General features: G+C 48.4%; 1 protein-coding gene across 1 annotated transcript in view; it reads left to right on the plus strand.

Moving 5' to 3' along the window:
- Positions 1-11,350: 11,350 nt before the first annotated feature.
- Scube2 (signal peptide, CUB domain and EGF like domain containing 2) overlaps positions 11,351-15,681 on the plus strand; it is a 71,991-nt gene continuing 67,660 nt past the window's right edge. Inside the window, exons 1-2 of the mRNA XM_085692880.2 lie at positions 11,351-11,563; positions 12,735-12,857. Of these exons, the coding sequence (XP_085549006.2) occupies positions 11,437-11,563; positions 12,735-12,857 (250 nt within the window). The 5' untranslated portion in view covers positions 11,351-11,436. The remainder of the gene's footprint in view (positions 11,564-12,734; positions 12,858-15,681) is intronic.

A 15,681-nucleotide genomic window follows, 5' to 3' on the forward strand; every position in this document is an offset into this window, starting at 1 on the left:
TGATCCTCCTGCCTCCACCACCCAAGTGCTAGGATTACAGGTGTGCATCACCATGCCCAGTTTAGTGCTGGGATCAAACCCAGGACTCAGTGCATGCTAGGCAAGTCACATCCCTGGCCCACCAGACTTTTTTCTATGTATACATATACTTCCACATCTAATTTAAAAGTGTGTGTGTGTGTGTGTGTGTGTGTGTGTGTGTGTGTGTGAGAGAGAGAGAGAGAGAGAGAGAGAGAGAGAGAGTGTGGTGTGAGGACCGGAGCATGGATGGGTGTCACAGTACTTTGGGAATCAGTTCTCTCTTTCCATGAGTTCTGGGGAATAAACACAGGTTATCAGGCTTGGCAAATGTTTAAAAAGTTTATGTGTTTATGTTTATGTGCACACGTGTAGGAGTGTCCTTGGAGGAAGAAGAAGGTGTCAGATCCCCGGAGCTGGAGTTACAGTCAGTTGTGAGCTGCCTGATATATGTGTTGGGAACTCTATCCCTGCCCTCACTGAGTGCTTTCAGCTGCTGACTCAGCTTTCCGGCTTCCTGTGCGGCTGATTGTTGAACTGAGACGTCATGTTGATTGTTGAAGTGAGATTTCATGTGCACATTCACAGTTGCCTTTTCCACTTCACATTCTATTATGATTGCCTTCCACTTCAATAAATAACGATCTCTGGTCATATTTTCAGGGGGGCACGCAGCAAAAACATTATAGTTAAAAATCAAAATGAAAGAAATCAGCTTTACTGCCCCTTGTGTGGGAAGCGAGCAGAAGTGTGGGTCCTCGCAGGCCTTACAGGATGGCGCTTGCCCTCCCTGGAGAGAACTGTTTCCCCACTATTTCTAGGCCAAAGGAACTGGCAACTTTAATTCGATACCACGGCCTGTGCACGGAGCAGTGACTCACCAGGAAGGTGCCTTCCCCAGATATTCCTGGCCTATTACTGTCGCTTAGAGCTTAGGGCAGGTCCTAACTTTAGCTCAGCTGTGCCCAAGATGATCTGTCTACTTCCAGTTCTTTGAATCTTTTAATTATCCTACTTCCTAATTCTGTTAGCTTGTGTGTGTGTGTGTGAGTGTGTGTGTGTGTGTGTGTGTGTGTGTGTGTATGCATGTACCTGCGGCTGTCAGGGGATAATTTCTGAGAGTCAGATGGAACTTAGGTCATCAGGTTTGCACAGCAAGTGTGTTTACCTGCTGAGCTTTATCTCCTGGACCTGGGATGGATGTCTTTTGTTGTGTTTGCTTTGGTTTGTGTTTTGAGATAAGGTCCCACTGTGTAGCTTTAGTTGGCCTGAACTTTTCTATGTACAGGCTGGCCTCAAATTCACAGAGATCTACCTGTCTCTGCCTCCCAAATGCTGAGGTATGCATCACCACTCCCAACTTGTTGCTGTTTTGTTTTGAGAGTCTTCTATGGTGTTGGAATGACCTGATCTCCATAGGGTCCTGAATCTGAACCCCAGCGGCTGGTGCTGATTGGGAGGAAGAGGGCCAGCCTTCCCGGAGGAAGCACATCACTGGGAGTGGTTTTGTGCTTCGGGTTTGCTGTCTCTGCTTCCTGTCTGTGGTTGAGGATGTGATCTTTCTTGGCTTTCATGGCTTCCCCTCACTGTCACAATTCCCTGCCACGACGGACTCATCCCTCTGGATCTGTAAGCCCACATAAACTCTTTCCGTTTGTGGCCTTGATCATGGGGTTTATCACAGCAGCAGAAACTGACTAATACAGCCTCACTCTCTAACCCAGGCTGGCGTCGAACTCACAGAAATCATAGAGCCTCAGCCTTTTGAGCACTTCCATTACAGGCTTGAGCTCCTAGGCCTGGCTGTCCTTGTGTGGGTTTCTATCTATTGTATTTTTAGTGATGTGCAGGAGTTTGAGTATGGTCCGATGTAGGCTGGTTCTATTCTCAGATACTGGAGCTGTCCTCGCCGCAGAGACTTTGTCCTCAGGTTAGCTTCACTCACGATAGCAAGATGAAATCAGGGATTTCACAGCAGGAGGGAGAGGGCTTAACATCAGCAGGACCAGCAAGATTCTTGAGGTTCATTGTGAGTCTTCTGATCTTGTTATCATGTCTGTTCTTGGACCACTTCTGTGGCTGAAAAGACAGAACACGCTGGTTTGTCCAGTGATCATGCTTGGAATGGTTTTCCAAAGCCAGAGCATTGCCGGAGAATTGACTGTGAGAAAGACAAGGGTAAATGGAAACCTGTGTGTTGTTGGGAAGAGAGAAGGGGTGGTTGTCTCTGCAGAGCAGCCAGACACTCACTACCTCTCCACAAAACATAGCTGGCTGAAGGTTTCCACTGGGGTTGGAGCCTTCCCAGCACAAACAGGATTGTCCGCGGCTTTCATGAGAGCTTGGTACTCAGCCTGGACTTCAAGAACAGGGATGTCTTTCTGCACTGCAGAGCTTGAGAGGCAAAACCGCAGCATTTCCAGGTTCCCTTGCACCTCGGTTTCTGGGTGTGACTTCATCGCGACGGTGAAACGTACATCACTGATGCGCTACGTACATCAGTACGGCGTAGGGTATGGCGTGTGCTGCTTCCTAGTGGGGATGTTGATGAGCCACTGTGGCGGGTAGAGAAGCAGTTGCTGGGACAAGGCGTAAGTCTTCAGAGCTTCACCCCTCCCCTCCCAACTTTTATTTTGCTTTAAGAAAGGGTCTATGCAGCCCTGGCTGGCATGGAACTTTGTGAATAGACCAGGCTAGCCTCTAACTTAGAGATCCTCCTGCTTCTGCCTCCCTGCTTGGATTGAAGGGCATGCACCACCACGCCTGGCCTAATATGACTGAGATTACACGGCTGGCGAGGTCAAGCTTAGTGTTAGGTCTCATGGCTTCTGGTGAGTCCTTGAAGTCTGCCCACCGGCTGCTTATGCAGTGGTGGCTTCCATGGCGGGTTCGAGTCTGTATCTTTAGGAATTCTTCCAGGAGGTCCCGCCTCAGCTCTGCCTATCAGCGTTCAGTTCTCTCCACCATGCCGGTCTGCTTTGAACATTGAGAGCCTTTTGGTCTCCTGTGCTGAGAGACCCCATGGGCAGATGCCTTCTGGGATCTGGTCAGAGCTGGCTAGCTCCCCAAGCCCTACGTTTCCTAATTACACTGTGCCATAGGGAGATTAATAATCATTTCTTCCCAACAGGTCAGGGCAAGTGTCTGCTCTCTGGCACAGTGTGATGGAGGACAGCGATGTGGTGCAGACTGAGCTGGCTTCTGCGGGTCGTGGATCCACTGAGGTGGAGATTCCTTTGACTGTAGCCTTCTCAGCGCCAAAGCCCGCGTCCACCTCAGCTCCAGCTCACTGCAAACAAGCAGACAAGGACGCTTATCCTCAGTCTACGTCTGGAGAAACTAAGCCTCAGAGAGGTTAAAGCAACCTCCCCAAGCTGTCCCAGATAATGAACACAGGATTAGAGTTAACATCCAGGTCTGTCTGCGTCCTTAGCCTAAACTCATTTACATTTAAAAAAGTCTTCTCACTTTCGTTATGGAGGCGATGCGTATTCATTAGGGAAGTGCTGATAACCTGCCTTTGCTGTCAGGACTGCAAAGTGGAAGAGAAGCTTCTCATTTCTTATTTTACTCTCACGTGAAGTGGAGACAGGAACCACCCATTACAAAACTGTACTGTCTATAGTGAGTCAAATAAATATATGGTCTGGGCTGCGGGTCTTTAGAGCGAAGAACACAGTTTCGGCTCTTTTCTTGAGGATCCGGGTCGTCACTAGAGACTGACCACCACTGTGGAGGCTGGGATCTCCTGGGATGGTGAGGAAGCCATGAGGAGCTGCTGGTGGAGGGCTCATGTCTAAGGCCTCCCACCCAGGTACCAAAGGAGCCCCTTCCATGATTACCATTAGGAGAACTGCAGCCCCCACACTCCCCAGACGGATTGGGGTGCCACCGTCCAGGAGCTGGTACATCAGAGGTGCCTGGAACGCTGGAAGCTGAGGGTGTGTGGGAGGTGGGAGGTCAGCTTTGCCATCAGAGAGAGGCGTGGAGTCCGTGTCCTGGGGTCGCTGTCCAGGATCCTTTTCCTTGAACACTGAGATAAATAATCGACAAACTGGCATCGCATTCACCTATTAATAAATGAAAGGCACTGCCAACGACCTGTAAAGAAATTGCAAAACAGACCGACGGATAATTGTGAGGAACGGCAGCTCACGCCTTTCCTTGTTATCTTATTAATTGGCTCTGGGAGGTAATTAAAAAAAGATTGCACCATTTCTGTTACCAGTAATCTTATGTGATGATTTTTATCTCATAAAAATCACACTGACCAGGAGAAAGAGAGAGAGTGAGTTTTGATGTTTAATATTTTCCCACAAGTTGCAGGCAATATTTTCCATTCAGCCTTAATTGGTCCAGGAGGATAATTCACCACGGCTTCGTCAATAATTCTAAGACTACAGGAGAAAGTCAGTATGGGACTCTATGGCCGTAAGTGAATCATGGCTGATTTGGTAAGATGCCTGTCACCAAGTCTGACCCGAGTTCAGTTCCTGGGACTTACACGTTGGAAGGAGAGTGGACTCCTGCAGGTAGCCCTCTGACTGCCGTGTGCTGGCACCAACCCCCACACAAAATAAATACTTTTTAAAAAGAAAAGTCTGTTGGGAAAAGCACTGTGACTCTTGGGCTGGGAGCAGGGCCCCACTCACCCCAAGTTGCTTCGGGGCTTATGGACTGAAAAACACTACCAGTTCTGTCCTCCCTGCCCTTTCTCCTCCTCCTCATCTTTATTTTACTTTTTTGTGAACCAATGAGTTTACCGGGGTTACTTCAGGAACATGGATAAGAGATTGCTTAAAAAAAGATGGGTGACCCCAAAACTGCTGCATTGCCACAAAGTCCTGCACCCTCACAGATAGTGACCGGGGGGGGGGGGCTGTGTCAGTTAAATTTCCTTCTGCTTTTGTGCTAATATAGCCAACAACTGAGAAGTGGAGAAAGATAATCACCCAGTTCCTTCCATCCTTGCCGGTCATTTCCCCAGCCCCGCCCCCTGCATCTCTGCTAATTGCCTTCTTTACGGCTCACCCATCTTCCTTGAGCCTTCATGCAGATATGTGCAAACAAGTACAAACACGGGCTCTTCTCCCACCTCCTTCTGTTTGCAGAAGGAAACAAAACGCATATAACGTTCTGTATCTTTTCCTTTTATGGACAAGAGAGCTCTCCATATTGGAACACAGAACGTTTCTCTTACCATTTGTACAGCTGTATAATGCTCTATACTTTTCATGTTTCTTCTATTTAATTATTGATCGGGAGGGCGCATGTGCTGCAGTGTGCATGCCGTGGTGCACGTGTGGAGGTCAGAGGCCAGCCTGTGAGAGCTGGCTATCTCTTTCCATTGTGCTGTGCATCTCAGGATGGAGCTCAGGTCCCCAGACTTGGCTGCAGGTGCTCTCAGCAGTTAAGCCTTCTCCTTAGGCCACAATGCTCTGCTTTATGGGTGTCCTATCATTTATGTTTGTTATATGTGGTCCAGAAAATGACCTAGGATAGCCATAGATAGCTTTGGATGAGTGAATTTAATAGGCATACAGCAAGCTAAAGTAAAAGAATAAATAGCAAACCATAGATAGATAGATGATAGATAGATAATAGATAGATAGACAGACAGATACATAGATACCATCAAATTGGGAAATCAAAACATCCAGCAGAAATCAATTGGGAAGCAAGGATACCATCAAATCAAATGCTCAAGATATCCAGCAAATTGGGTGCTCGACTTGCCATCTGGGGAAGTTGAGGCAGTCAGCTGGCATTCCTGACTGAGCTTTTCTTTTATTCCTTGACTGAGCATTCAGCTGAGCGTCCCAACAGCAGGAGCCTTCAGATCGCGGGATAAACCACTGTAACCTCTGTTGACGACGGTTCACCTTCTAGCTGCTCCCAAGGGCACAGTGATTTTACTCTTGGAATGTTTGCCTCTTGCCCTCCTCATCCAAAATGAGGGACCCTCGGGGACACTTTGAGACAAACGCGTGTCTGAAATGGGGGAGGACGGCTTCTCTTCCAGAGCTAGCTTAGTTAGTGAGACACACATGACAATTTGCCGGCGTTATGTACCAAGTTAACGGACACCGCTACCTGTGACTGAGGACCGCCCGTACACACGGCCCTGGGCGCAATCTCTGGGGTGAACTAACAACAAATGGTAAGTTATGGAGGACCAGCATCTTCGTGATGCCGAGCTTTTGTATCTAAGAACATGTTCTATTGGGGTTTTGCTTTAGAAAGTTCCTTCACACAGGCCTTGAATATTATCTGCTTGGCTAATTTCCAGGTACTAAATATTATTTCTTATTCTTTTATTCTTTTTTTAAAATCTATGGAGAGGATTCTGTAGTTTTCCCACTGAAAACTAGGCACATTAGGCACATTTCATAATACTGAACCACCCTTGCACCCTGAAATATGCCACTTAGCATGATGCTGGATTTCCTCTGGTCTTTGAGGCGGTCTAGCCTGGTCTCAAGCTCATTGTGTGACCTGAGAGTCAGAGATGTCCTTCTCCTGATCCTCCAACCTCTTCCTCCCCGGGGCTGTGATTACAGGAGTGTAGCAATATACCTGGTTTGGCGCTGGATTCTGAGTGCTTTTTTTTTTTTTTTTTCCTGTAGGGTCTTACTTATTTACAGGGTCTAGCCTAGAACTTTCTATGTAGACCAGGTTGGCCTTCAATTTACAGAGACTTGCTTGCCTGGGATTAAAGGCAAGTGCCACCATGACTGAATGGTTGCTTTGAAAAAAGATTTATTATTTTTATTTGTGTATGTGTGTATGTGTGTGTGTGTGTGTGTGTGTGTGTGTGTGTGTGTGTGTGCCTGAGCATATGAATGTATGCTTTCAGGTGCCAGAGGAAGCCAGAAGAAGGTGGCCAGATTCTCTGGAACTGAAGTTACAGACAGTTGTGAGCTGCCTAATGTGTGTACTTGGAACTGAATCTGGGTTCTCTTCGAGAACAGGAACTGCTCATAACCACTGAGCCATCTCTCCTGCCCCTGGTTGTGAATTTTTATTAAGGATTTTTAATTAATGGTCATCAGTGACATTGATAGGACTTGCTTTTTTGTGCATAGTATCATTGAGTTTTGGTATAAATAGGAAGAATTCCACTCCTGCTCTGATGTGCTGTATAAAGGTTCGTTAACTTCTCCACTGCAGCTCCGGGTGGTTGCTTTTCCGGTGGGGACAGGAACTCTCGGAGCTGGTCTGCTTCTTCCCTGCAAGCAGGGCCGTCATCGCTTCTCCCCTGAGAACAGTTTTGTGCTTGTCACTCTTTCGCTATTTAGAAATTTTGGCCTTTTCTTTTTGTGTTGTTTCACGAAAGCCAATGATTAATATATATATATATATATATATATATATATTTAATATAATATATTATATATACACATATCCATGTATCTCTGTGTGTATGTATATATGTATATATACACATACATACACTTGTTAAAGTCAGAGTATAGAACCTGAGTGTGCACTCATGTGGATAGGTCTAAGAGTGCATCCTGGGGAGTCAGACAGAAAGGCCCCACGTTTGGTGTTACGCCTTGTTCTGGCCATCTTGGAATTGCTAATAATTTCATCTTCAACAACTGAGGGTTTTGTTTTGTTTTAGATAGGGTATCATTATGAAACCCAGGCTGGTTGCAAAACCACAAGCCTGTCGCCTCATCTCCCTGAGTACTGGGATTACAGGAGGACACCATGACCCTTGGCCAGATTCCTGCTTTGTAAGTGAACTCTGATGGAATAAGAGTGCACAGATATGGATGTCTGAGACACTTGGACGAGGTCGTCACTTGTGGGCTCTGTCGATTGCCTGGCACTTGCGTACGCCTTGGGATGAATGCACAGAACTGTGGGGCCCACGCTGTCTGAGGTAGAGGCTGTGGAAACAGAGGCAGTGCCACAGAAGAAAGGGAACCTGAATGGGGGCGGCATGGAGCCTTCCCTCGATGTCTGCACTAATATTAGCTCTCTCTGAGTCCTGAGACGGATGCTGTGGGCGCTTTGACAAGAAATGTTGCTAATAACTCATTACAGAACAAAGTAAACTCAGGGCCAAGCTTAGAGCTGGTGGTGTCTACAGCTACCACAGCCCTGCCAAGCTAAATCCACACACTTGGAAAACAAGGATGAGAAGTGTTACATATTAACATACAGCACATTGGGACCCCTGAGAGTAAAAGCAAAGGAAACAGTTAACCGAGTGAGGACCCAGCTTATAGAATGGGAAGAATCTTTGCTAGCTATTCATCAGAAGCTCAACCTCTAACAACAACAACAAAAAAAACTAAAAAGAACTAAAAAAAAAAAAAGTGAAACAAATCACACAAGTTGATCAATGAATGGACAGATAGCTCTAAAGAGATGAAATACAAAGGTCACTGAACATGAAAAACATACTGAGAAAGCAATGAGCTCTTTTGAAGATTTTTGTTTGCTTGTTTTTTGTTTTATGAGACAGGGTTTCTTTGTAGCTTTGGAGCCTGTCCTGGAATTAGCTTTGTAGACCAGGCTGGCCTTGAACTCACAGAGATCCGCCTGTATCTGCCCGCCCCCGCGCCCCCCCCCCCCAGTACTGGGGTTAAAGGTGTGCACCACCACCGCCCAGCTCTTTTGAAGATTTTGGATCAGAGGGAATCACAGGCAGCTGAGGCAGGGATAGGACGCCATTTTGGCCGACAGCTAAGGGATACTTCAATCTGGAGATTGGTGTTATGGAATTGAGGGAATGAGTGAACGTTCCAGAGAGAGGATGTAGGAAGAGCATCCCAAGAAGACAGTAGGGAAGATTTCTCAACTAGGTGAGAGGAAGTCAGGGGTCCAGGTGGTGCAAGCCCTGGGAGGGCTCATCCCCTCAGAAGCACTTTGTAACAGGAAAAAATGGGCGCTGAAGCTGCCAGTGATGCCACATTTGACCTAGTTATAGGACACTGATGCTCTTTCTAGAAAGGCCAGAATCCGACACACTGGCTGGGCCACCTATCCCTTCAGGTCTGATTCATGGCCTGTAGCTTCAGGAGGGGAGGTGACCAGGGAGAGTCTCAGTTCAGACACAGTGACAGCCTGTGGGGACCTCAGCTAAACCACAGGTGGCAGAAAGCAGCCTGTGCAGGTCGCTGGAGACAGCCACCAAGTTTACATTTAAAAGCGGTCCCCGTCCTCACACCCCCCCCCCCCGTGCCCGCCCTCCCCCCTTTCCACTCTGGAAATCCACAGCCATAAACCATATTGACTTTAATCTCAAGTGCAGAAAGGTTGCCCAGGAATCTGGGAGCTGACCAACTAAAAACAGGTTTGTGTGGAAGCCAGAGCAAACAGAACCAGATCCAGAGCCATTTTTGACATCTGAGCCAGTAGTGTGCTTTTGCAGGAACCATAACAAACAAACAAACAAACAAACATGCACAAAGGACACCGAGGCAACAGCACGAGGGAGGCCTGATCATTGTGAATTTGCATTCCCGCTGGCAAACGTGGAGTAACTGAGCAGGGCACCAATGGCCGCTGTCCTTTGCCAGGCACAGAGGCGGGAGAGGCTCCGGAGTTTAATGGGTAGCCTTATGTGTTGGTGCGCTTTGACTGGAGCTGCAGAGTGCTGTGCCACACAATGGGAAGCTCTGAGTGGGATTTTCAGGAGAAATAACTTTGATCGTTTCAAAAGCAATGAAGCCTAATGCGTCCGGAGAAAAGAAGGCAGTAATTTATGGCTACCGTTAAAGACACAAAGACAAAGGCTGAAGGGAACGGTTCACTAAGTGAAGATTTACAAATGTGTTAAAACAAAACAAAACAAAACACCACCCTTCAAACTAGGGATACTCAGTGTCTCTCTCAGCGCCAAATACAAAAGGAATGGGAGGAGGAGCCAGAGACAGAGGAAGGGCTGGAACCTGACAGCCTGAAGTGGAGAGGAAAGGTTAAAGGGAAATTCTCAGAGTCTCCATCCAGCAGCAGGAGAATATGTAAAATCCCGCCCAGAGAGACAGGCTGAGCCTGGGCCCTGAGCTGACACCAGGGCAGGGTAGCAGTCCTAGAGCTAAGAGGGGGAGGCTGTTGATAGCCAGAGCCCCAAGAAGACCTGTGTGCTCCTGTGTTTGAGCTAGGTGGGGGCTTCTGATGAGGTTTCTTTTCTGTCAAGGAATTAGTGTGTGTAAATATACACATATACACACGCAGTAAGTATATTTAGACATTTGTCCGCATACGCATGAGGATGTATACAAATATTCACAGGAGAAACCCAGACAAGAACATTCATATCTCCGTATATGGCCATCTGTCTCATCTAGGGCAGTGGTTCTCAACCTTCCTAAGGCTGCAGCCCTTTAACACGGCTCCTTATGTTGTGGTGACCCCAACCATAAAATTATTTTCGTTACTATTTCATAACTGTAATTTTGCTGCTGTTATGAATCATAATGTAAATAACTGCATCGTCCGATGGTCTTAGGCGATCCTTGTGAAAGGGTCATTTGAATCCCAAGGGGGTCTGTTGAGAACCATTAATCTAGGAGTTCATTAAACATTTGTTCCTGGAATGTTGCTGACTGGAAAAAGACCTGTGCCTGGAAAAAGATGGGAAGGCCTGGCTGGGAGGAACAGGTGGTAGGTAGGCATTGCTTCTGTCTGCAGCTCCCCAAATCTGATGTTTTAAGGTTCCTGTGGTCATAGATGCCACCTACGCCCTGGACAAAGTTGGGTGTTCTGCTGCCTGTGGTGGCCCACCCTGGATCCTTTTTTCTTTCACCTCTTTGCTGTTGAGATACACTTAACTAGAAGAACATTCAGAGACAGACAGAGAGAGAGACAGAGACAGAGAGATATAGAGAAAGAGAGAGAAGATGACAGACATACACACAGACAACGAGGTTCTCACCACCAGCTGGGGTATCAGAGAGCCTTGGCTATAGCCAGGCGCAGCGGAGTGTGGTGGACTGGGCAAAGCAGCTGGACTCACCGCCCCACTAAGATAGCCTTGTCCTGAATTCTACGTGCAGGGTCTGTGGAACCCCAAGAAGGTGTTGTTGAAGGGGTGCTGGGCCTGAGGTCCATTGTCCCATTGTGTTGGGACTCAGCGGGGACACTTTCTGGGCGTCCGTGACTATTTCAGGCTGGAAGGACCCGGTCAAGTTGGAGGGTGCTCCCCAGAGAGGAGCCAAGGCTCAGGGCGCGCGGGGCGCTGCTGACAGCGGCTCGGGCCATGGCGGCCGCGCCCCCTCCGCCCCGAGCCGGGGAGGGGCCAGGCGGGCGGGGCGGCACCGAGGACCGTGTGAAACTGAGGCCGGGGCTCGGGGGCGGGCGGGGCCGGGGGGTGTCGGCGGGCGCGGAGGCCGGGAGCCCGCACACGCCTCCCCGTGCCTCGACCGCCGGCTCGCCGCCGCTCCGCGCGCTGCAGCTGCTATGGGGGTCGCGGGCCGCGGTCGGCCTGGGGCGGCCCGAGCGCTGCTGCTGCTGCTGCTGCTGCTGCTGCTGCCGCCGCCGCCGCTGGTCGCCGCCGTCCGGGGCCGCGCCGACCGGCCGCTGGAGGGTGAGTGAGTAGGCGCGGGCGCACCTGGCAGGTCGTAGGGCAGGGTCCCCCGGGTCCTCTTGCGTGGTCCTCCGTCCCCGGGAGTCCTCACCCACCGTCCTCACCGTCGAGGAGGCTCCTGATCTAGGTTGTTGACTTCTCCTGCTCTTGTACCTGTCGCTTTCAGGGTCCCCGGAGAGTGCTTGCTTGCAGATTGTCAGGGGCTGAGTGCAGTAGAGGGAACTGAAGTCTGGCGTCCAGTTCCCCCTTGTGTAAAGAAGGGAAACTGAGGTCGGGCTCCTGGCAATTTGGCTTTTTTTTCTCCTTTGGGGCTGTTAAGTTCTGCCAACTCCAGGATAAGCTGCAGAGAGTTCTGTGAGCACCAAATAGCTGTCCCAAGACCGCGACTGTCCTAAGCCTCCAGGTTTGGAACAGCCACGCTCCAAACCGGTTGGATAGTCTGCTCTAACTGGACTTAAAATACTTTCAAAACTTTCGTTTTTATCTTCATATCCCGGAGCTGTGTCGACCCCGGAAATGCTTTGGTTATGATGGATTGAGAGGACCGGCAGGGTTGGGGTTGGAGCCTCTGGAACATCATTCCTACATTGCACAGCCTGAGAGATACTGTTGGCTCAGAGACCAGGGCAACCTTTACCCCCACCTACATCCCAGACTCGGAGAAGGCTGAGGGACAGCTGTCTTGGCAGTCTTCTGGAACTTCCTAGCCAGTCCTGCTCTTTGCTCCCCTGCTCTGGCAGGCGGTCTACAATATACTCACGTGCCAGGCGCATGCGCGGTGCTGGCTTGGCATCAAGGACCTGGCTCAGTTGTAAGGGCACTGTGGAGAGCCAGGTGAGCGCGGACAGTGACAACCCTGCATACTTTCTGCTAGGATAGGAATGAGCTAAATATATGGGAGCACGTGGTGCGGAGGTCTACCCGGCTTTAGGGGATCAGGGCTCACTTCCAAGAGGAGGCAGATCTGAAGTGAATCTTGGAGACCTGTAAGGGATGCTTGGGTGATTCCTCTTAGAACAGGGCATTTGGAAATGGGCCTGGACTTGGTGTGGTTTATCTGGCAGTATGGGCTTTGGAGGAGTAGAGTGGGCGGGCTGGTGGGAGATGACACTAGAGCCAGATCGCTCACAGCTTGGAAACCATACCAGGTGCTTGCTGTGTTTCTTTGCAGATGTGGACGAGTGCGCCCAACGGCTAGATGACTGCCATGTTAATGCGCTGTGTCAGAACACACCCAGCTCCTACAAGTGCTCTTGCAAGCCTGGCTACAAAGGGGAGGGCAGGCAGTGTGATGGTGAGTGTCTCAGGTACCTGGGTGAGTGGGCGGCAGGGAGGCTGCCCCCCTTAGCTCTCATAGCTCACACGGGTTAAATGAGCACCTCTACCTAGAGTACTGCCACCTGCTCTTGGAAATGATTTTCAGGTCCTCAAAGGGTTGGAGCATTCGTTCCTCCCCAGAATTGATTACAGTTTTATCTGACTCCAAAAGGTTCTTTGGTGCAGCTTCTGGAAAAGGATATGCGATGCTTGGCTATCTTTTGGTTACTCGCTGGGAGAGCCAGAATCTCAGAACGGCGAGGATCCTGCTTCCCTGGAGACCAGGGACTGGAGTCCTGCCTTCTGTTGTCTTTGGAGAATCCATCCTATCTGTGGTTTGGGGCTGATTGGGATCTACTAGACGTTAGAATTATACCCAGGCACTGCCTTATTTGAGTGACAAATTCACTCTGGGAAAATATGTGCAGAGGGAGAACTTAGCTCTTCGGTGCTCTAGACCTGAGGCCCTGAAGTCTGGACTCCGCCCACTGGGGATTAGTTCAGTGTCTGAACCATAGCGCACACTGAATGGAAAGTGCTCTCCCAAGAGGGAACAGAGCATCAGCCATGGCAGGGCTCTTCAGGGAACTCTGGGTCATTTCCATTGCTCCTTTTATGGATGGAAACACTGAGGACCTGGGACCATAAACACATGATTAGCCTGTGGGCAAAAGTCACACCCTCATGCCCTTTCTGTCCCAGTCTGCAGCTGCCTCTCTGGTTGGATAAGGCATCCTGATTAAATGATGAGAGGTGTTTGGGCTCAGCTCTGGTGCTTCTCCTGCCTCTGGACCCAACCTTGATGAGAGGTTTCAAATCTTTACAATTTGGGCTCAACTCCTGGTGTGAGTTGATCTGAACGCCTGCAGGAACAAAATCTACATAGTGAGCGAGAAAGTCCTGTCTAAGTTGTTGAAAGACAGCGTTAACTTCTTCAGGCAGGAGAAAACCTTAATGCATGTCTGTTTGGCTGGGATTTGATGACTTGACTTAGTATTCATGTCTTCATGTTTCAAATGACCCTGTCTCTGAGAAGTCCAGTTCTTGGTGTTGGATTAGTATATAACATCCAGATGTAACTGATGTGCGTGGTATACACTCATTTTTGGGTTTTGCTGCTCTTGTTTGGATTTTTATTTTTTTTTGTTTTGTTTTTTGAGACATGGTCTCATGTAGCCTAGTGTGGCCTTGGACATACAACCAAGACTGATCCTCTTGCTTCTGCCTTCTAAGTGCTGGGATTGTAGGTGTGTACCTTCACACCTAGCTGTATCTTTCTATTTATTTATATAAGATTTACTTATTTTATGTATTGTGTGTTTTGTCTATATGTATATCTGCACACCAGAAGAGGATATTGGGTCCTATAGGATTAAAGTTTTAGACAGGCCTCAGTCACCATATGGGTGCTGGAATTGAACCCAGGAGCTCTGAGAGAACAGTCAGTACTCTTAACCACTGAGCCATCTCTCCAGCCCCCTATTTATGTATATTTTTAATTATGTGTTTGCTTGTGTCCGTATGTGGTATGTAGGTATGTGCATGTGAGGGCTGGTGTTCTTGGAGATTAGACTATTTTTCTTTTACTTTTCTAAAACTTGTGGGGTTTTTTCTTTTTAAGAGAACTTTTCAAAAAAGAGAGAGAGAGAGAGAGAGAGAGAGAACTTTTCATTTAGAAATACTTTTAGACTAGAAAGTTTATAAAACCATGCAAAGCTCATGGATATTTTGTACTCATCTTACCCAGTGCTGTCAGCTTACAGGAGCACAGTGCAGTCACCCAAACCAGGAAATTAGCAATGGCACGATGTCATTTAAAAACCAACTGTAAACATCATTCAAACGTCATCAGATTCTCCCTGATGCTCTGCCACTGCTCCAGAATCCAGTTCCAGGTCCCAGCCCACAGAGCCAGCGTCTGTTCCTCTCGTGTTTCCTCTTTCTTTGTCTCACTTAGAAACTTTTTCTGAGATAGGGTGTAACATGAAGGCCAGCTTGTTGGGGTTTCTGTCCTGCCCAGTTCCCACAGCCATTTAGCTCCAAAGAAAATCACACAGAGGTTTCCATAGGTTATAAACTTATTGGTCTATTAGCTCAGGCTTTGTATTAGCTCTTATAACTTATTTTAACCCATTATTCTTATCTATGTTAGCCACATGGCTCAGTACCTTTTTCAGTGGGGTGAGTGACATCCTGCTTCTTCTATGCTCTGGGTAGGACTGGGGAGGAATGGGCTTCCTCTTTCCCAGCATTCTCCTGTTCTCATTGTCTCACCTTTACTTCCTGTCTGGTTGTCCCACTAATACTTCCTGCCAGGCCAATCAGCGTTTATTTAAAACATGATTGACAGAATTCTCTCACATCAATAGGGTCTTATGTAGCTCAGGCTGGCCTCAGACTTTCTGTGTAGCTGAAGAGATGATGCCCTCAAATTCCCAATCATCCTGCCTCTACCTCCCAAGGGCTGGGATTACAGGCATCGGACACCACCCCTGGCTTATGTAATATTGAAGATTGAACTCAGAGTCTCATTCATGCTAGGCCAGCATCTCCAGCCATGACATCAATACTTTAAAAAGATTTATTGGATATGTACGTATGCTATACATATGCATGTGCCCATGGTGGCTTGAAAGGGGTGTCTGATCCCTTGGAGTGATAGGTGACTGTGAGCTGCCTGATGTGGGTGCTGAGAACTGAACCAGGGTCCTCTGCAAGAGCTGCAAGTGCCCCTACCTAACTGCTAAGCTGCCTCTCCAGTGCCAACACTGACACTTCTGATGAACACTGTTTTGTTCATT

Source organism: Myodes glareolus, chromosome 7 (genome assembly GCF_982192425.1).
Source record: "Myodes glareolus chromosome 7, mMyoGla1.1, whole genome shotgun sequence".
In the NCBI taxonomy this organism is placed as follows: Eukaryota; Metazoa; Chordata; class Mammalia; order Rodentia; family Cricetidae; genus Myodes; species Myodes glareolus.